Source organism: Nerophis ophidion, linkage group LG21 (assembly GCF_033978795.1).
Source record: "Nerophis ophidion isolate RoL-2023_Sa linkage group LG21, RoL_Noph_v1.0, whole genome shotgun sequence".
Lineage (NCBI taxonomy): Eukaryota > Metazoa > Chordata > Actinopteri > Syngnathiformes > Syngnathidae > Nerophis > Nerophis ophidion.
This window is the reverse complement of record NC_084631.1, coordinates 23,476,472-23,499,058: the sequence shown is the minus strand read 5'-3', so window position 1 is coordinate 23,499,058 and position 22,587 is coordinate 23,476,472. Positions and strand designations below refer to the sequence as shown.

The 22,587-nt window shown below is 38.4% G+C and overlaps 2 protein-coding genes across 3 annotated transcripts; one reads left to right on the top strand and one right to left on the bottom strand.

The window, feature by feature from the left end:
* Positions 1-1,028: 1,028 nt before the first annotated feature.
* On the bottom strand, positions 1,029-12,684 carry LOC133539908 (zinc finger protein 391-like). Of its 2 annotated transcripts, XM_061882236.1 has the most exons (4): positions 12,564-12,683; positions 10,963-11,066; positions 8,365-8,608; positions 1,029-3,884 (listed from the first exon to the last, which is right to left on the bottom strand). In XM_061882236.1, exons 2-4 carry the CDS (start codon positions 11,062-11,064, stop codon positions 2,635-2,637), a joined length of 1,596 nt encoding a protein of 531 aa, XP_061738220.1. In that variant the 5' UTR covers positions 11,065-11,066; positions 12,564-12,683; the 3' UTR covers positions 1,029-2,634. The 2 variants fall into 2 exon arrangements, with proteins under 2 accessions (XP_061738220.1, XP_061738221.1); XM_061882237.1 differs by lacking the exon at positions 10,963-11,066 and having other exon boundaries at positions 12,564-12,684.
* An 18-nt stretch (positions 12,685-12,702) lies between these two features.
* On the top strand, positions 12,703-21,620 carry LOC133539921 (zinc finger protein 239-like). The gene is made up of 2 exons (XM_061882265.1): positions 12,703-13,159; positions 18,954-21,620. The coding sequence occupies exons 1-2, from the start codon at positions 13,036-13,038 to the stop codon at positions 19,760-19,762; spliced, it is 933 nt and encodes a 310-aa protein (XP_061738249.1). The 5' UTR covers positions 12,703-13,035; the 3' UTR covers positions 19,763-21,620.
* The last annotated feature ends 967 nt before the right edge of the window (positions 21,621-22,587 follow it).

The window sequence follows — 22,587 nt, the reverse complement described above, 5'->3', positions numbered from 1 at the left end:
GGCCTTTAAGATGTGCGCTAAACCAGTGGTTCTCAACCTTTTTTCAGTGATGTACCCCCTGTAATATGTTTTTAATTCAAGTACCCCCTAATCAAAGCAAAGCATTTTTGGTTGAAAAAGAGATAAAGAAGTAGAATACAGCACTATGTCATCAGTTTCTGATGTATTAAATTGTATAACAGTGCAAAATATTGCTCATTTGTTCTAGTCTTTCTTGAACTATTTGGAAAAAAAGATATAAAAATAACTAAAAAATTGTGGAAAAATAAACAAGTGATTCAAATATGAATAAATATTTCTACACATAGAAGTAATCATCAACTTAAAGTGCCCTCTTTGGGGATTGTATTAGAGCTCCATCTGGATTCATGAACTTAATTCTAAAAATGTCTTCACAAAAAAAGAAATCTTTAGGATTTATGGAACATGTCCACAAAAAATCTAGCAGTCAACACTGAATATTGCATTGTTGCATTTCTTTTCACAGTTTATGAACTTACATTCATATTTTGTTCAAGTATTATTCAATAAATATATTTATAAAGGATTTTTGAGTGGTTGCTATTTTTAGAATATTTTTTTTTAAATCTCACGTACCCCTTGGCATACCTTCAAGTACCCCCAGGGGTACGCGTACCCCCCTTTGAGAACCACTGTGCTAAACCACCTTTGTTTACACAGTATTTAACACAACAGGCATTGTGTGAATATGAGTGTGAATGTTGTCTGTCTTTCTGTGTTGGCCCTGTGATGTGGTGGCGATTTGTCCAGGGAGTACGCAGCCTTCCGCCCGAATGCAGCTGAGATAGGCTCCAGCACCCCCCGCGCCCCAAAAGGGACAAGCGGTAGAAAATGGATGGATGGATGGATTCAATTAACACACTTTCCAGTCATACACCACATAGAATTTGTAATTTCACACACTTTTCTTGACATTTTCTTTTCAAGTTAAACAACATGTCAAGCTTGAGCTGTGGGTGTTTGTGCTTCCTCGATGCAAGGATGATGTGGGACGAATCAGGCATGAATGTAAGTACATTTTTATTTGTTACTTAAATACAAAAGGCAAAACAAAAAGCACGCTCGATGGCGGGTAATAATATATGTTAAAACGTTAACAAAAACAGCACAATGGCATGGCTATCTATAAATGAACAAACGATGCTAACAATAAACCAAAAAAAACCAGCACTTAGGCGAAAGAATACAAGGATCTTGCGTGGCGTGGTCCAAATGTTTAGCAGCGTGGCAAGGCGTGGAGGTTTGTGATAGAAATGTGGCATGAAGCAGAATGCAAAAATCCCAGAATGATGGACAGAAAGAAAATGATTTAAGTAGTGGCTGTGATAATTAGGAACAGGTGCGGGACTGAGGGCAGGGGCATGACTAGGATAAAACTAATGAGGTTGGCATGGAAACAAACAAAACCAGGAAGTGCAAAACGTGACTGATTGTCCAAAATCAAAAACATAACATGACAAAACAAAACATGATCCATAGGTGTGACACAACACTAGTAAACATTCGCTTAAAGGCCTACTGAAATTAGATTTTCTTATTCAAACGGGGATATCAGGTCCATTCTGAGTGTCATACTTGATCATTTTGCGATATTTCCATATTTTTGCTGAATGGATTTAGTAGAGAACATCGACGATAAAGTTTGCAACTTTTGGTCGCTAATAAAAAAGCCTTGCCTTTTCTGGAAGTATGTGCGCGTGACGTCACCGGTGTGAGGGCTCCTCACATCCTCACATTGTTTATAATGTGAGCCACCAGCAGTAAGAGCAAAAAGCCTTGCCTGTACCGGAAGTAGCAGACGATGTGCGCGTGACATCACGGGTTGGACTCCTCACATTGTTTATAATCATAGCCACCAGAAGCAAGAGCGATTTGGGCCCAGCAGGGGATCATCTTGAGTGGAGACAAGTCAGCAGCGCAGAGACATCATCAACTGATGCAAAGATGAGTGGTCCACCCGGGTCCCAACTTTGAAAAGCTAGCGCTTCCTCAGTGATCACCTTATAACCTCTCCACGGAGGAGAGGGGGCAGAGCAGAAAAGAGACCGCAGATCAACTAGTCTAAAAGGGGGATCTATGTAAAGGCTAGTGTATACAAATGAGTTTTAAGATGGGACTTAAATGCTTCTTAAACATCATTATATGACAAAGTCTTTTGAAATGTGCTAATGGTCTCCTGTTTCTCTGAAGTCTGATCAGGTCCATGGCGGGTGAACCAGCAGGTGCACTCTATTTGACAACCCAATGTATTCTAACAGTTCTCTTTAAAAGGGAAGTCTGCAAACTTTACGCAGATGCTTAGAGAGCGCTAACTTACTAATGCAGTGGTTCTCAAACTTTTTTCACCAAGTACCACCTCAGAAATCCCTTGTCTCTCCAATTACCACCATAATGGCCAATTTTAAAATACAGTAGCCTAGAGTAGGCTTTAATATATGTAATTAAAAACATGGCAGAGGTTTTATTTAACACACGTATTTAATATTTCTGGGCACTGTGACAATACACATAGTTTGAACAGATGGGCTGGCTTGGTGCGGATTGGCAATTTTGGACCGAAATCTGGACTTTAGAGAAGCCCTGCAACAGACTTTGACTTTCAAAAAGGAACAGTTATTGTCCTGTGTGTGCGCCCATGTGTCTTTGCATGCTACTTTTGTGAGAGAATCGTTTAGCGCACACTGAGCAATTGAAAGGTTTTTCTCCTGTGTGCGTTCCCATGTGTCTTTGCATGCTACTTTTGTGAGAGAATCGTTTGGTGCACACTGAACAACTAAAAGCTTGTTCTTCTGTGTGTTTTCTCTTGTGTCTTTGAATATTACTCCTGTGAGAGAATCTTTTACCACACTCTGAACAACTGAAAGGCTTTTCACCTGTGTGTGTTGTCTTGTGTCTTTCCATATGATGTTTGGTAAAGAATCTTTTACCGCACACAGAACATGCGAAAAGTTTTTCTCCTGCGTGTTTACTTGCGTGTATTAGCATATTAGATTTGTAAACAAATTGTTTACCACACACTGAACAACCGAAATTATTTTCACCTGTGTGTGTACTCATGTGTGTTTGCATACGACCTTTGAGCGAGAATTGTTTACAGCAAACTGAACAACTGAAAGGTTTTTCTCCTGTGTGTATTTTCATATGTCTAGTCAAATTAGATTTTACAACAAAGCCTTTTGCACAAACTGAACAACCAAAGGGTTTTTCTCCTGTGTGTGTTCTCATGTGTGCTTCTATATGACATTTGCTCATGAATCCTTTACCGCAAAATGAACAACTGAAATGTTTTTCTTCTGTGTGTGTTCTCAGGTGTGATTCCATGTTTACATCAACGTCTGATGTTATGTCGTCACTATCTGATAGTGGAGCTAAGATCTTGTCTGCTTGTGGTCCTCCACAGTGGTCTCCATCAGCTTCTGTTGTCATGTGTTTTGGTGAGCTGCTGCTTGAAGGTTCCACCTCTATGTTCTCATCACTTGGACTGTGATGAAGCTGTGAGCACTCAGGTGGTTTGTCTTCATGCTCTTCAGTCTTCACAGAGACAACAGTCAGTGGAAACTTAGTGAGATCAGCCCCCACCTGCCCTAGAAGACACTCTTCCTCCTGACTGATCCATACTTCCTCCTCTTCCTCTTTAACATATGGGGGCTTTGGCTCCAACTCTTCCTTTTTAACATGATGAGGCTTTGGCTCCCCCCCTTTTAAAGGAGGGGACTGTTTGCTGTTATCCTCTTTAATATGAGGGAGTTGTGGCTCTTCCTCTTTCAAATGGCGGGGCTGTGGCTCCTTCTGCTTTAAAGTGAAGCTCTCCTTCTGCGGTTGAGGGACACGTTCTTCCTGACGTCCAATCAGCCGTTGGATGTCTGAACACAAACAAAACAACACATTTTAACTCTGACATGTCAACTATCATGTAGTGCATGTAATACAAACAGGGGACAGCATAATGGTAATGTATAAATCATGTAATTTTGTAAGTCACACACATTTTTAAAATGTTTGCAGGGTTTCATTCCTGTATTTTAACACATTCACTGAGTGTAAATAAAATAACTTCCATGCAGAGGGTGGTCTGAGTACCACGAGCGAGTATTTGGTGAGTTCAAGGTGTCAAGGCTTTGTTCTGAGACAAACACTATGTTTGCATGCACTAACTTAGTTGGATGCCACCAATAAAAAGGAATCTTCCATTTTGAAGTCCTTTTTTAGGATGAACTATGCTGTAATTCAATTGTTAGCCGTACGCTGTATGCCTCCGAAACACTAGACAGTGTTTATGTAGCTGTAAATTAAATCCAGTTTACACTTTTTCGAAGAACTCAACTGATGGTAACGGATTTGATATGGAAACAATTAAAACGGTTATTGAAGACATTTCAGAACCTTTGACATACACTAGTATTTGGCCACCTGGCTTTACTTACATATGAACTCAAAATGCCATCCCATGGAATCGTCCAAAATGTTTTGGTATCCTGGAGCATTCAAAGCTTTTTTTCACAGGAACTAAGGGGCCAAGCCCAACTCCTGAAAAAGCAACCCCACACCATAATTCCTCCTCCACTTAATTTCACACTTGGTACAATTCAGTCCGAAATGTACCTTTCTCTTTGCAACTTCCAAACCCAGATTGGTCCATCAGATTGCCAGATGTAAAAGCGTGATTCAACACTCCAGAAAACGCGTCTCCACGATACTAGAGTCCAGTGGCGATGTGCTTTACACCACTGCATCCGACGCTTTGCATTGGACTTGGTGATGTATGGCTTTGATGCAGCTGCTTGGCCATAGAAACCCATTCCATGAAGCTCTCTGCGTACTGTACGTGGGCTAATTGGAAGGCCACATGAAGTTTGGAGCTCTGTAGCAACAAACCGTGCAGAAATTCTTTGCACTATGCGCTTCAGCATCTGCTGACTCCTCTCGGTCAGTTTACATGGCTTACCGCTTGATGGCTGAGTTGCTGATGTTCCCAAACTCTTCATTTTCTTATAATAAAGTCGACTTTGGAATATTTAGGAGCGAGGAAATTTCACGACTGGATTTGTTGCACAGGTGGCATCCTACGACAGTTCCACGCTGGAAATCACTGAGTGGCCCATTCTTTCACAAATGTTTGTAGAAACAGTCTCCATGCCTAAGTGCTTGATTTTATACACAAGTGATTATGACACCTGATTCTCATTATTTGGACGGGTGGCCAAATACTTTTGGCAATATAGAGTATACATCAGTAACTTATCTTTTAAAACAGGCAAATTGCCAAACAAAATGAAAATAGCAAATGTTGTACCTATTTATACCTGTACCTATTTTTTTACTTCAATAATTTTCGGAAATTATTGAAAAATTGTTGGACAACAGATTAGACGTATTCTAGAGATGCGCGGATAGGCAATTTTATCATCTGCAACCACATCACTAAAGTTGTCATCCACCCGCAATCCACCCGAACCAACATTTCATCAAAGCCACACCCTCCCGCCACTCGCCCGTTGTTATATATGTAATATAGATGATGCAAGGCATTAGTGAGGTTAGAAAGTGTAACTCCCTCCAAGAGTTGTCAGGTACAACACTTTACCTACTAGCCTGTATAAATTAACCATTTATAAATACACATCAGTAGGCTAAATGAACCTCTTCAACATAACATTTAATTATGTATAATGTAGCGGCTGGCTACGGGGTGTTAGCCAATGACTTTGGCTGGAGGGCGGGACTTTCGGGAGAGATAGGGAAGTGACGTTGTCGACAGGAAGTGAGAGTTCGAGTTGTCCCGGGAAAAGCGTTAGAGACATGAGAGATGTTGTGTGGTTGTATTACATCTTGTGCAATAAAGACAAGACAAACGAAGAAGTTTTATGAGCCTACATTCCTGGGATTATTACAATATATATTTCCGAATTGGTTCAACCGCCACCCGCCCGAATCTATTTAAAATCTATTTTTTCGTCATGTCACCCATCCGACCCGCGGTTTATCCGCGGACTCCGCGGTTCTCACCGCGAACCGCGCATCTCTAACGTATTAATTTATAAAAGTGGAACACTTGCGGACAACCAATAATCACAGAGCCAACATTTCAACATCAATGGCATTCATCATCACAATTAGTGGTAAACAATATGCAGCTGCAGTGTTTATTGATCTAACAAAATCATTTGACACAATTAATCATAACACCTTAATCAATGAATTAGAACAGTATGGAATTGGAGGGTTGGTCTTGAACTGGTAAGAAATGCACTTTTTGGGGGATTTTTGCCTATCATTCACAATCCTTATGAAAGACAAGCACACATATATATTTATTATTTAAGCATTCTAACTTGTAAACAAAAGTCCGCTTACAATGGAGCCTATGAGAGTCGTTCTTTAAAGCGCTTAAAAAAAACATCCAAACGCCTCCATTAAGATTTTATACAGTATACAGTATATGTACAGTATTTGGAGCATTCTGTCAAATTAATTCCAAGTGCTATCCTATTACTAAAAAGAAAATGGTTTAGCAAAACAACTAAAAATTCAGACACGGATTTTACTGAGATCATGTTATGATTTGTTTAAACCCAGGGCATTATTTGAGCTAGTGATAAGATAAATGAATACTAAATCAGATTTTTATAGACTATTTTCTATTGAGACGTAGCTGTCCCCAATCCTGACCTCTAAATTTCAATTTATGAAAATACCACTTAAATCACTTTTTACATTTGCTTTAATGGTGTAATTTAAAAGATCGTTATGATTAAGTTTGAACAGAGGTTGAAAGACAAACGTATTATGGGTTTAAGTTTTAAATTGAAAATCTATGCTAAAAAAAGACAATGTCACTAGTTATAATGTCACGACCAAAACACAGGAGTTTAAGAGGCATGGCTGATTCTAGATTTTAGCCACACCCCTACATTTCTGACCAGGAAGTGACAATGCACCTCTCTCGCTTCAGCACAAAACTCAGTTTAGATGGATAATTCAGTTTAATTTTCACTCCTTTGGTAAAAAAAAAAAAAAAAAATGCTGGGATGAAACGAGCATCTTGCCATTTCTTACTAGCAATGTCTTTGGGTTAAAATTGAATTTAACAAACATGTCGGTTTATAACCACAACCTTTTACTATACAAGTGTGAGGCATGATTTATAATCCAGCACAGACTCTTACCAAGTTCATTCATTCTCAAAATAATCTTACTCATCTCATCATATGAAATATAACTCACTTCACCAATTATTATTTATTTATTTATTTTCATTGTGATTACTTATGGAGTATATTGTGAATAAATTGCAAACAGGAAGTGAACCCAAGTTTTAGCAACTGTTATGCAAGAGAAAAAGGGGTAGGATTAAATAAGCTCTGCTTCTTCCTACTCCTTTTCGAACATGTTGAAAAGAGAAACTGGAAATTGTGATGTATCATGTTGTATGTTTGCATGTTCCAAATAAACTAAAACGCAACTCAAGTAACATTGGTGAATTTGGGGTGTTTTTTAGAGGGCTTTGTGGACGCAATAGAGAACTCTTAATACCTGTAATGTTAGACGCCTTCTACAAGCAGTTTTTTTACTATTCAGAATGCATATAAAAGAGAATGACATGTTCTTGTCTCACATAAAAATTGTAAGAAAATATGCAAAACAATGTAAAAAAAAAGTGCAGTTCCTTTTTAATACAGAATGTATATTTTTGGGGGGAAAGCATGTATCCATCTTCATCCTGACAGAGAATGTTAAACCCTTGCTTAAAATGTGTTACAAACATTTTTATCTACATCAGGGTTTCTTAACTTTTTTGATTTCAGGGTCATCTTTTTCACTACACAGGGCCCCGCAGCCAACTCAAATATTACCGCTGAATTAGTCATCTTACCCGATTTTATTTATATTTAATAACTATAACTACTTACAGTTAAACAGGATAAATGATATGAAAGCATTTGTTCATCACAGAGTATTTTCAAGGCTTAGGCCTAACAAAAACAAATATAATCACATTTACTGCAAAAGAAGAGACTCATACAAACCGATGAAAAATACAAGTGCATACAATTATGTAGTACTAAAATACATTCTGACTAAATAACAATATATGTTTTTTTGAATAAACTCTCAATAAAATGTGGGTGCAAATGAAAATACAGCTCCACCACTTTAGTCATAATTTTTGCGCGTCGGCGCCAGACTTCCTCTGTTCTATTGTCATTACTGCCACAAGTGGTGGAAAATTATAGTACAACTGAGTTCGACACAGACATTTTTGGCGGTCTTCCATAGGGCGCACGCAGCCCCTGTTGTGCTTAAGAAACATTGTATTAGATGATATGTGGATGTTGTTCTTACTTGGACTGTGATGAAGATGTGAGGACTCCGGTGGTTTGTCTTCATGGTCTTCAGTCTTCACAGAGACAACAGTCAGTGGAAACTTGGTGAGACCAGCCTCCTCCTGCCCGAGAAAACACTCTCCCTCCTGACTGATCCACACTTCTTCCTCTTCCTCCTTAACATGAGGGGGGTGTGGCTCCTTCTGCTTCAAAGAGGAGCTCACTCTCTGCTGAAGGGGACCTTCTTTTTCACAACCGTTCATCTGTTAGACATTTGCAAGACAACACAAACAAAGTTTAGCTCAGACATGTCGAATATAATTTAGTCCATCAAATATACATACTTGTCAATCATGAGACCTCCGAATTCGGGAGATGGGGGTGTATATATATATATATATATAATCTGAGTATATGTAATGAGTATATCCGTTCGGGCCACCGTGTTCAATGGAGAAATCTGATCTACAAAATTTGCAGGCAGCATATCCCTTTCCCTTCAAGCTGTCCTGGATGAACTGAAATAGTTTTTTCCAATCATTTCGGAACTTGCAAGCGTACTTCTTTTTCTTACTCGTCTTTGCCATGTCTCTTCTTCTGCTTTGAAGCAATGTATGACGGGAATCCGGATGTTTCGTGTCAATGTATTAACGTGCCGTCTGGAATAAACACACGCTGAGAAATAGCTCTGTGAATGTCTACTTTATGGGTTATAGATAAACCTATGGATAACGGAGACACATATAGTTTCGTTTTCAGGTGAGAGAGGACGCTAAAGGCAGTGCCTTTAAGGCACGCCGCCAATGTTGTTGTCTGGGTGGAAATCGGGAGAAAGGTTGCCCCGGGAGATTTTCGGGAGGGGCACTAAAATTCGGGAGTCTCCCGAGAAAATCGGGAAGGTTAGCATGTATGCAAATATAATATTTTACAAATGAACTGACAGAAGTTATAATGTTCTTCTACACATGAAATTAACATAATTTAGTCATTATTATGGATTGTGTAATTCATCCTGTTTTCTACAACTATAGTAATTATTGATACAAGATGAGCAGTGGCCGCACAGACCACCTTTTTAAAATATTTAGAAAACATTCTGCTGGAACTTTAATATCTTTATGACTCCATCCAGTCAGTCTGCACGTATAAAAGTTGCATTGTGCTGCAGCGTCGGTGGAATTGACGCCAGCTCGATTCTCCCACTCCCAACCTTACAGTCGAGCTTGATAAGAACCTCTAAAAACAAAACATCCAAACTTGTGTCAATGGTGGCAAGGACGGCACAGTTGAGATTAATTGGCTTTTCCGTTCCTGTTTCCGAAAGCAACATGTTTAAATCAACAGAAAACAAACAGATGTGCAGCGTGAGCAGTGTGACAGCTAGTGTGGCTGTGCAATAGTATGTTGGTTAAACCTCACTCACACATGAAGAAATATGCTGTGCTAAGAATCTTTGGGCACCTCATGATTTTATTACACGACAACTATAGATGCATATTCAATTTGTGTTCAGTATATTGAAGCACTTTTTTCATATTTAACATTTATTTAACTACAGTTTTTGTCTCATTGAATAAGGATCGATCACTTGCTATCAAATGTGTGAGGACTCTTCTTCGGCATGGTAATGCCGGTGTGGTTTTCCCGTGGATGCGTCGAAGCAGAACACAGCATAGGTAAGATAAAGGGTATTTATTTAATAACAAAAGTCTATGAACAAAAATACTAGTGTAAAGAGAAAAAGTAAACAAAAGACGCTAGCGTGAAAGCTAGGATAAAACACAAGGAAAACTAAAACTTGGTACGAGGACACAAATGAGTAAACAAAAACATCCAGCATGAAAGCTGGAATATAAAGTGGCTTAGCGTGAGAGCTAGCGAGAAAATACATACGAAGGATGAGAGTCGTCACTGATGCGCGTGGGCAAATTAGGATCCGAGAATGAGTGAACAGAAAAGGCGAGCTTAAATAGGAGGGTGAAAATTAGTAGCAGGTGTGCGGGGCGAGACTAGCAGGTGGACTGATGAGTGACCATAGGGATGGACAAAAACAGGAAATAAACGGGTCGGACTGAGAATGAAACAAAGATGGAAAAAACATGTGAAGATCTAAACAGCAGATCGCAACAAAATGTCCATTATATGTGATCAAAGTAAAGAAAATGTGCAAACATGACAGTTACTTTTTAGTATATAACCTTAAGGCCTACTGAAATTATATTTTCTTATTCAAACGAGGATAGCAGTTTAATTCTATGTGTCATACTTGATCATTTCGCGATATTGCCATATTTTTGTTGAAAGGATTTAGTAGAGAACATCGACGATAAAGTTTGAAACTTTTGGTCGCTAATAAAAAAGCCATGCCTGTACCGGAAGTAGCAGAGGATGTGCACGTGACGTCATTGGTTTTTAGAACTCCTCACAGCCTCATATTGTTTACAATCATAGCCACCAGCAGCGAGAGCGATTCGGTGAGAGTGTAGGACTAGAAAAAAAAAAAACCAAGGGCAGTGGGAGCGATTCAGATGTTATTAGACACATTTACTAGGATACTTCTGGAAAATCCCTTATCTGCTTATTGTGTTAATAGTGTTTTAGTGAGATTATATGGTACCTGAAAGTCGGAGGGGTGTGACCACGGGTGTGGTGACCGCCAGTGTCTCCGGTGGGAGGAGGTAATAGTCCGCAGCTGCAGGAGGACGCAAGCTCCGCTCATGTCTACAGTAAGAGCCGACTTATTAGCACAATTTTCTCACCGAAACCTGCCGGTTGACATGTGGTCAGGAACCATGTTCGCTTGACCGCTCTGTTCCATAGTAAAGCTTCAACTTCGGGGATGTAAACAAGGAAACACCGGCTGTGTTTGTGTTGCTAAAGGCAGCTGCAACACACCGCTTCCCACCTACATCTTTCTTATTTGACTTCTCCATTATTAGTTGAACAAATTGCAAACGATTCAGCAACACAGATGTCCAGAATACTGTGTAATTATGCAATTAAAGCAGACTACTTATAGCTTGGATCGGCCTGGAAGAACATGTCCGCTACAACCAGTGATGTCACGCGCACGCGTCATCATATGCATCATCATTCCGCGACGTTTTCAACAGGATACTTCGCGGGAAGTTTAAAATTGCAATTTAGTAAACTAAATCGGCCGTATTGGCATGTGTTGCAACGTTAATATTTCATCATTGATATATAAACCATCAGACTGCGTGGTCGGTAGTAGTGGGTTTCAGTAGGCCTTTAAGTAATAAGTATATTGAATTAATAAAAAAAGTGTCTTGATACACATTTTGGGAAAAAATAACCAACTGTGTGCAATACAGCAATCAATATAATGTTAAAAAAACAGCCTTTCTGCTCATCCTAACTACAAGCTGTAGGGAATGTTAAAACTTCTAAGAAATTCACATTTCCTTCACTTCAGCGTTAAAAAAAATCTCACAGTTCTGCAAAGGAAGCCACAACAAGGGGGCTGACTAATGCTGAAACATAACAAAGCCTTTGTGTTTTTACTGCCAAACCAAATGTATGATAAATACTGTATATTTTGGAAGTAGGCCAAGGCAAATATAGCCATTTTTAGCAAAGTGTAATTAAAACGAAATAGTTCAAATGTATTCATAGTTTATTGTGAGAAAGGTATAATGTAAAGTTGGCCAATTAGAAATGCCATCCATCCATCCATTTTTTTTTTACCGCTTATTCCCTTTGGGGTCGCTGGTGCCTGTCTCAGCTACAATTGGGCGGAAGGCGGCGCACACCCTGGACAAGTCGCCACCTCATAGCAGGGCCAACACAGATAGACAAACAACATTCACACTCACATTCACACACTAGGGCCAATTTAATGTTGCCAATCAACCTATCCCCAGGTGCATGTCTTTGGAAATTGTATAATTTATTTTCAATGTTAATAAAGTAACCACAGTATGTATGTGTAACACAATGTTAGCACTTCAGTCTAAAATTACGAAAACAAAATGTTCCTTTCTCGCAACAGATATCTAATAATTTTATGCATGACTGTACAATAAAGAAAACACAGTTTTAAATTATTAAATAATAAAATATAATCATTCAGAACTGTTAAAATAACGTTTTAATTTTCTACATAGGCCTGCTTGCGTGCTAACGATAGCACGTTAGCTTCGAACAATATCTCAGTTAAATGACATAAATAATGTAAAAATATATAATTTCAATTACCTCATTGGACCCTTTTAGTAGAGAGGAGTCAAATATCTTTTATTTTTATTTTATAACAAGCAACTCCTAAATGTGACTTTTTGTTATGTGGCTTGACGAAGTAGTTGTGCACCAATCATTAATGTCCCAGCGAAACACACACTGGCGAACATTTGTTCCAGGTTTGAGAGCCCCTCAAAGACGTCAAAACAGGAGGGAGAAAAAAAACAAGATGGCGTTTGATAGAGAATACGTTATTGTGGTTATTAACGATCTTAATCTGTGCGTACATATACACATGTATGTCGTTTAATAGAGTACGCGCCGTTTTATTTTCGGATACATTAGTCTAAGGGCACTTTGAAGCTCCTTGTGCTAGCTTAGGTTGCTAGTTAGCTTAGCTTGTTAGCTGCTAACAAAGAGACGTGGACGTTATCAACACACCGCGAAGCAGAGATCAAGTGTGAGTGTTAAGTGTTGTGATTGTGTGAAAATGTGCGAAAGAACGATCGCCGAGTACGAGGAGGAACTTTGTCCTACAAAAGAGGAGAAGGAGCGACAACGTCAACTACTGGACGCTGTTTTTAAGAAACATCAAGTTGTGTTACACAGAAGAGGTTTGTTTACTTCTTACTCTCACGTGTTTACTAACTTTATGTTTGATTATTAACATGTAAGAACACTTGTAATGGCTTTACTGAGTGGAGGAGCATCGTCAAATTGTGAGAGTAAAATAGTTGGCTATGGAAATTAAATAGATTTTGTATATGTTCTCGAAAATAACAACAATAGTATGCACTATAAAAAGCACTGGGTTAAGTAGACCCTAAACTTAAACCCTTATCGTCACCCCCCCCCCCCCCCCCAACCTCAGCAGCAAGAATAAACAAGTCAAATAAAATACATATTAAATGTACAAACGTGCATTTACTAACTTTATATTTGATTATTAACATTAAAGAACACTTGTATTGGCTTTACTGAGTGGAGGAGCATCGTCAAATTGTGAGAGTAAAATAGTTGGCTATGGAAATTAAATAGATTTTTTATTTGTTCTCAAAAATAACAACAATAATATGCACTATAAAAAGCACTGGGTTAAGTAGACCCTAAACTTAAACCCTTATCGGCACCCCCCCAACCCCAGCAGCAAGAATAAACAAGTCAAATAAAATACATAATAAATGTACAAATATGCATTTACTAACTTTATATTTGATTATTAACATGAAATAACACTTGTATTGGCTTTACTGAGTGGAGGAGCATCGTCAAATTGTGAAAGTAAAATGGTTGACTATGGAAATTAAGTACATTTTATATTTGCTCAGAAAAATAACAATCACATGCACTATAAAAAAGCACTGGGTTAAAGTAAACCCTAAAGTTAAACCCTTATCATCACCTCCCTCAACCCCAGCAGCAACAATAAACAAGTCAAATAAAATACATATTATATGTACAAACAGGGTAGCACGGTGGTACAGGGGTTAGTGTATGTGCCTCACAATACGAGGGTCCTGATTAGTCCTGGGTTCCATTCTGTGCTTGGGATCATTCTGTTGGGATCGATCCATGTTCTCCACGTGACTGTGTGGGTTCCCTCCGGGTACTCCGGCTTCCTCCCACCTCCAAAGACATGCACCAGGGGATAGATTGGCAACACTAAATTGGCCCTAGTGTGTGAATGTGAGTGTGAATGTTGTCTGTCTATCTGTGTTGGCCCTGCGATGAGGTGGCGACTTGTCGAGAGTGTACCGTACCTTCCGCCCGATTGTAGCTGAGATAGGCACCAGCGCCCCCCGCGACCCCAAAGGGAACAAGCGGTAGAAAATGGATGAGATGGGTGGAGTAGAGGAGCATTATCAAATTGTGAACGTAAAATAGTTGACTATGAAAATTAAGTACATTTTGTATTTGCTCACAAAAATATCAACAATAATATGCACTATAAGAAGCACTGGGTTACGTAGACCCTAAAGTTAAATCCTTATCGCCCTCTCCCCCTAACCCCAGCAGCAAGAATGAACAAATCAAATCAAATACATATTTATATGTACCAACGTTCATTTACTAACTTTATATTTGATTATTAACATGTAAGAACACTTGTAACTACTTTACTGAGTGGAGGAGCATCGTCAAATTGTGAGAGTAAAATAGTTGGCTATGGAAATTAAATCGATTGTGTATTTGTTCTCAAAAATAACAACAATAATATGCACTATAAAAAGTACTGGGTTAAGTAGACCCTAAAGTTAAACCCTTATCGTCATCTCCACCTAACCCCAGCAGCAAGAATAAACAAGTCAAATAAAATACATAGTATATGTACAAACGTTCATTTACTAACTTTATATATGATTATTAACATGTAAGAACACTTGTAATTACTTAACTGAGTAGAGGAGCATCGTCAAATTGTGAAAGTAAAATAGTTGGCTATGGAAATTAAGTATATTTTGTATTTGCTCACAAGAATAACAACAATAACATGCACTATAAAAAGCACTGGGTTAAGTAGACCCTAAAGTTAAATCCTTATCGCCATCTCCCCCTAACCCCAGCAGCAAGAATAAGCAAGTCAAATAAAATACATATTATATGTACAAACATTAATTTACTAACTTTATATTTGATTATTAACATGTAAGAACACTTGTAATCACTAAACTGAGTAGAGGAGCATCGTCAAATTGTGAAAGTAAAATCGTTGGCTATGGAAATTAAATCGATTTTGTATTTGTTCATAAAAATAACAACAATAATATGCACTATAAAAAGCACTGGGTTAAGTAGACCCTAAAGTTAAACCCTTATCGTCATCTCCACCTAACCCCAGCAGCAAGAATAAACAAGTCAAATAAAATAGATATATGTACAAACATTCATTTACTAACTTTACATTTGATTATTAACATGAAAGAACACTTGTAATCACTAAACTGAGTAGAGGAGCATCGTCAAATTGTGAAAGTACAATAGTTGGCTATGGAAATTAAGTACATTTTGTATTTGTTTACAAAAAAAAAACAATAATCTGCACTATAAAGCACTGGGTTAAGTAGACCCTAAAGTTAAACCCTTATCATCATCTCCCCCTAACCCCAGCAGCAAGAATAAGCAAGTCAAATAAAATACATATTATATGTACAAACATTCATTTACTAACTTTATATTTGATTATTAACATGTAAGAACACTTGTAATCACTAAACTGAGTAGAGGAGCATCGTCAAATTGTGAAAGTAAAAAAGTTGGCTATGGAAATTAAGTAGATTTTGTATTTGTTCACGAAAATAACAATAATACGCACTATAAAAAGCACTGGGTTAAGTAGACCCTAAAGTTAAACCCTCATCGTCACCTCCCTCTAACCCCAGCAGCAAGAATAAACAAGTCAAATAAAATACACATATTATACGTACAAACGCTCATTTACTAACTTTATATTCAATTATTAAAATGAGGGAACACTTGAAATTACTTTACTGAGTGGAAGAGCATCGTCAAATTGTGTAAGTAAAATAGTTGGCTATAGAAATTAAGTAGATTTTGTATTTGTCCACAAAAATAACAACAATAATATGCACTATAAAAAGCACTGGGTTAAGTAGACCCTAAAGTTAAATCCTTATCGCCACCTCCCCTAAACCCCAGCAGCAAGAATAAACAAGTCAAATAAAATACATATTACATGTACAAACGTTCATTTACTAACTTCATATTTGATTATTAACATGTAAGCACACTTGTAATTACTTTACTGGTGGAGGAGCATCCTCAAATTGTGAAAGTAAAATAGTTGGCTACGGAAATTAAGTACATTTTGTATTTGCTCACAAAAATATCAACAATAATATGCACTATAAAAAACACTGGGTTAAGTAGACCCTAAAGTTAAATCCTTATCGCCACCTCCCCTTAACCCCAGCAGCAAGAATAAACAACTCAAATAAAATACATATTACATGTACAAACGTTAATTTACCAACTTTATATTTGATAATTAACATGTAAGAACACGTGTAATTACTTTACTGAGTATAGGAGCATTGTCAAATTGTGAAAGTAAAATAGTTGGCTATGGAAATTAAGTTGATTTTGTATTTGTCCACAAAAATAACAACAATAATATGCACTATACAAAGCACTGGGTTAAGTAGACCCTAAAGTTAAACCCTTATCGTCACCTCCCCTTAACCCCAGCAGCAAGAATAAACAAGTCAAATAAAATACATATTATATGTACAAACATTCATTTACTTACTTTATATTTGATTATTAACATGTAAGAACACTTGTAATCACTAAACTGAGTAGAGGAGCATCGTCAAATTGTGAAAGTAAAATAGTTGACTATGGAAATTAAGTAGATTTTGTATTTGTTCACAAAAATAACAACAATAATATGCACTATACAAAGCACTGGGTTAAGTAGACGCTAAAGTTAAACCCTTATCGTCACCTCCCCTTAACCCCAGCAGCAAGAATAAACAAGTCAAATAAAATACATATCATATGTACAAACGTTCACAGGATGGGTGTTATCGGGCTGTGACGTCACACAGGTAAATCTGATAGCATTAATAAGTAGCTCAAATGAAGAAAATACACTTAAATGAGGAGAAATTACCCATACTGTGCTTTAGGTGGGTTAGAATGAACAAATCGAGCACTCCAACAGCCCCAATTAGTGTTTGTGTGACCTCAGTTAGTAAATGGTAAATGGGTTATACTTGTATAGCGCTTTTCTACCTTCAAGGTACTCAAAGCGCTTTGACACTATTTCCACATTCACAAACACTGATGGCGGGAGGTGCCATGCAATGCCCTAATCACGACCCTTTAGAAGCAAGGGTGAAGTGTCTTGCCCAAGGACACAACCAGGGCCGGCCCATGGCATAGGCCGTATAGGCAAATGCTAAGGGCGCCGTCCATCAGGGGGCGCCACGCCAACACTTCTCCAACACTTTCTCCAAGTGTTGGAGAAAAAAAAAAAAAAGTTGGTACTATTATTTCTAAATACAAAAAATAATCCCATGTTAATTAAAATGCAAAGTAAAGGCTATTTAATAGAAATATTATTTGTTACAACATTACGTCCCTTCCTGTATCATGACTCTTTTTGGACGTCACCACATCAAAAAATCAACACAAGATGTCAAAAGGGCCAAAACTGTCAGGTCCCCAGGGAAGAAAAAAGAGAAAAGAACAGGAGGAGAAAGGAGAAAAAGACAGAGGTAGATAATGTTAGCCAACGTGAAATTATTTGTCTATGACAGTATGTGATAATAACCTGGCTTTTTAGCATTAAGCTAAAGTTACATGATTCGGCAATTGCTAATCAATAAGTCGGATGTCACTGAATATTAAGTCGGATGTCACTGAAGGCCTAAGTGGGAACCGCACGTACCGCCACTGGATTTAGCCCAATATCAGCTTCCTGCACTTTTAACGATAAGGTATCATAAAAAAATAGAGATTTTTAATGAAAGAAATGTTAAAGAACGATTGTAAACTTCCAGAAAATATAACAAAGTTTAATGATAAATCATTAATTTAGGGTTTTTTTGCTCTATCGAAACAAGTGTGGCTCTGTCTCACCAGTCTACCCGGACCGCATGTCACTGGTCACACAACCAGTTAAAACCTTATGATATTACACTTCCACATAATGTAGAACCTTTTTTAAAAACAATTTAGGGGAAGTTTCTGATGTTACTGTGGAGGCAGATATCAGCGCTGCCTGCCGGAGCAAAGGTCATCGCCTCTGTTCATGGTGCTGAGGACAGAGCACCATCACACGGGGACTTGGCAGTGCTGACGGCGAGACACAGCTGGCAGTAAGCGGCCGGGAGCAGAAGAAGAGAGAGGATATGGACACGACTGAAAGATTGGGTTCTGCTGGAGAAAACTTTTGTTAAAAAGCTATGTTTATTAAAACCTTGTTAAAACCTGCAGGCTTGACTCCTGTGCCGTGTGTGACAGTGGAGCTGCTAGGAAGCCACTTCCACAGCTACATATATAAGATATGTCACTGTTTTAATGTTTTTTGATTTGCTTATTGTTTTTGGTTTCTTGTGAGTTTTTTTGTGGTTGATTTATTTTATCTTATATTTTTTACATGATTTGCATGTTTTTTGTAAATTAGGTTTACATGTTTTTGTTTCGGTGTACGAGCAGCTATGTTGTTTGAATGTAAGATTTAATTGCTGTGATAATTTTGTGTTTTTGCATGATTCGTTTCGTTTCCTCTCTTATTCCCTGATGACGTATGGAATTTCAACGTGGTGACTGATGACATCCTCAGACACAATATCAGAACATGTGCTGGTGCAGGACAATGTCTCATGTGACTGAGCAAAGGTGGACTTTTCTAAAGCATGTTTGTCTTTTTGTGTCCTGCAGACGTCCGTGAAGAACATCTTCTCCGTGAACAGCAGGAGTGGTCCGCCAGGATGGAGCCGGAGGAGCCACATTCCCCTCATGTTGAAGAGGAAAGGGGGGAGCCACACTCTCCTCACATTAAAGAGGAAGAGGAGGAACACAGCATCAGTCAGGAGGGAGAGCATATTGAATGGTTGGAGGAGTTCCCAGTGATTGGTGTGATTGTGAAGAGTGAAGATGATAAGCTCAAAGGTGAAAGCAGCAGCTCAATCCAACACATGGCAACAGAAACTGATGGAGACCACTGTGGAGGATCACAAGCAGACGAGATCTTTGGTCCACTATTAACGTCACACTCTCCTGACACTGATGAAGAAGACTCTAAAGCCGATAAGACATGTCACACTGACAACACACGCTGGACTTGTCCTCACTGTGACAAAACTTTTAATCACCGTAGTAGTTTGGAAATACACATGAGAACACACACTGGAGAAAAACCTTTTTCCTGTTCAATCTGCGGGGTGTGTTTTACACAGAATGGACGTTTGAAAGTGCACATGAGAATACACACTGGAGATAAACCTTTTTCATGTTCAAGCTGTGGCAAAGGTTTTATACAAAATACCGATTTGGAAGTACACATGAGAATACACACCGGAGACAAACCATTCATGTGCTTATTTTGTTGTAAACAATTTTCTCAGAAGGCAAATCTGATAATGCACACAAGAATACACACTGGTGAAAAACCCTATATTTGTCCAATATGCTTCAAAGGTTTTACACAAAGTCAACACTTGAAACGACACACAAAGACACACAAGTGAGAAACTATACAGTTGTAGTGTGTGTTGTGAAAAAGGTTGGGAATCGATAAGATTTTTCCGATTCCACTTTCGATTCTGCTTAACGATTCGGTTCTCTTATCAATTATTTTTTTAGAAAAAGGATAACAAATGGATGGATTAGCATGAAATGTGTTTAGAGCTAACATGACCTTAGAAAGCCAACAGCGAGGTCTGAGTAGGTACGTAGCATAGAAAAACAAAACTTTTAAAAATAACATTTCAAAAATGTGTGGAAATACAGAAGAATGTAACATGTTATATAAAAAAAAAATACTTTCAAGAATCTTCTGTCATCTACCTAGAAAATATACCGTGCCAAGGTTTGTTTAGACTTACAAGGTGAAACTAATATGACACATAACATACAACATGAGGTATTTCAAATATTTTGATATTTTGTTTATTGCTCACAGCTTATGAAAACGTTGAATTTAAAAATATCAGAAAATGTGGTGGGTTTTTTAAAACTTTAAGCCATAATTGTCAAAGTTATATTAAATAAACACTTCTTACTATGGTATATTATTTATTTGTTCACTGTTCTGTTACAGAGAACAAGGAAATTGGATAGATTTGCTATGGTATGAAAAGGGGTAGGATTAAATAAGCTCTGCTTCTTACTACTCCTTTTCGGACATGCTGTAATGAAACAACTGGAATTGTGTGATGCATGTTCGAAATTAACTGAAACTGAACTGAACTGAACTTGTTATACGTCACTTTGCAAGTAATGAGTTAATATGACATTAGTTTCACATTTGGAGTTAATTTCTGACATGAATGGACTTATACACCATATTCTAATTTCATAAGTTCCACCTCTATGATGAAAATGTGGTGGGAGGAAAACAGGCAAATTTCTTCGACTACACTTGAACGTTCACCTACCAAAGGACCAGCATCTATGTGGAAAATACCTGCAAGCTTTTGACCACAAACTTAGTCACTTCTCTGTGACATTGGTCGTTCCTAGCCGAGTGGTACTCTTCCCTGCCGCGGTGAAAGCTAGCAGCAGATGTAAACCTGAGCTATTACTGCCCGCCTCAAAATCATTTGGAGTATGTTTCACTTAAGAATACGGCATTTATTTCAGGTTATAGCGCTAATATTATCGGCGGTATTAGTACCTGTTGTATTTACGTCAGAAACGCGACATTCATTGCATGCTGTGTGTTCAAATGCTTCAGTATATTGCTCGTATGTTCTCCTCCTGATTAACTAGCAGCCTTATAAATATTACAAGTAGCGCCGTTGCTGTCTTTTTTAGTCTAATATCGACAAAACTTTTTCCGCCCGGCCACAGCCATGTTGTTGTTGTCACTACGCACGTTGTGTAATGACATCTCCCACCCAGATGAACCGTTAAGAGAATCACGAGACAAACTGGCAAGCGATTCCGTGGAATTGATACACTGGGAATCGGTTCTGAACAAGAACACGTTTTTTGATTCCCATCCCAGGTGGTAAAAGATCCTCTTATAAGTACTAGTGTAAGAAACACAATTGTGCTGGTGAGAACAGCAGCAGCAAATGAAGCTGCAGGATTTGAAATCAATTGTCAAAAACTTTGATCACTTTGAATCTCTAACAACATCATTACATATAACATGTGTGACATCAGTGTTGTGTCTGTAACGCATACTTGTTAATATGCTTCTACCTTTTATAGATTAGTTTTTTTCAATTAGTAGGGTTATTTTAGTCAAGTATGTGTATTAATATACAACATTGTGTACATATACTTAAAACCGTTACCTGTAAAAGGTGTTAGCTAAAGCTTCAGTCTCTTGTGTCTACATGTTGTCATTCATTTTCAAAATAAAAACATTATAAATTAGTATTTGAGTATGTATTTTATTTTTAGTGTCGCAAATAATTGTGATATATTCTTTATATGATTTATATGTAGTTTATTAATACATTTATGAGTCCTCCTAAATTGCTTACCTTTATAATTCAAAATAAGGTATTGTTGAATAATTGATGAAAGAAAGGTAATTTGTTTGAGTACAGGAACAATAATGTGTCACAGAAATGAGCCTTCCCGGTAAGGTTTATTCAGGTGTACTGGAGAGGAGGCTACGCCGGATAGTCAAACCTCGAATTCAGGAGGAACAGTGTGGTTTTTGTCCTGGTCGTGGAACTGTGGACCAGCTCTATACTCTCGGCAGGGTTCTTGAGGGTTCATGGGAGTTTGCCCAACCAGTCTACATGTGCTTTGTGGACTTGGAGAAGGCATTCGACCGTGTGGGGAGTGCTCAGAGAGTATGGGGTATCGGACTGTCTTATTGTGGTGGTCCGCTCCCTGTATGATCAGTGCCAGAGCTTGGTCCGCATTGCCGGCAGTAAGTCGAACACATTTCTAGTGAGGGTTGGACTCCACCAAGGCTGTCCTTTGTCACCGATTCTGTTCATAACTTTTATGGAGAGAATTTCTAGGCGCAGTCAAGGCGTTGAGGGGATCCGGTTTGATGGCCACGGGATTAGGTCTCTGCTTTTTGCAGATGATGTAGTCCTGATGGCTTCATCTGGCCGGGATCTTCAGCTCTCACTGGATCGGTTCGCAGCCGAGTGTGAAGCAACCGGAATGAGAATCAGCACCTCCGAGTCCGAGTCCATGGTTCTCGCCCGGAAAAGGGTGGAGTGCCATCTCCGGATTGGGGAGGAGACCCTGCTCCAAGTGGAGGAGTTCAAGTACCTAGGAGTCTTGTTCACGAGTGAGGGAAGAGTGGATCGTGAGATCGACAGGTGGATCGGTGCGGCGTCTTCAGTAATGCTCACGTTGTACCGATCCGTTGTGGTGA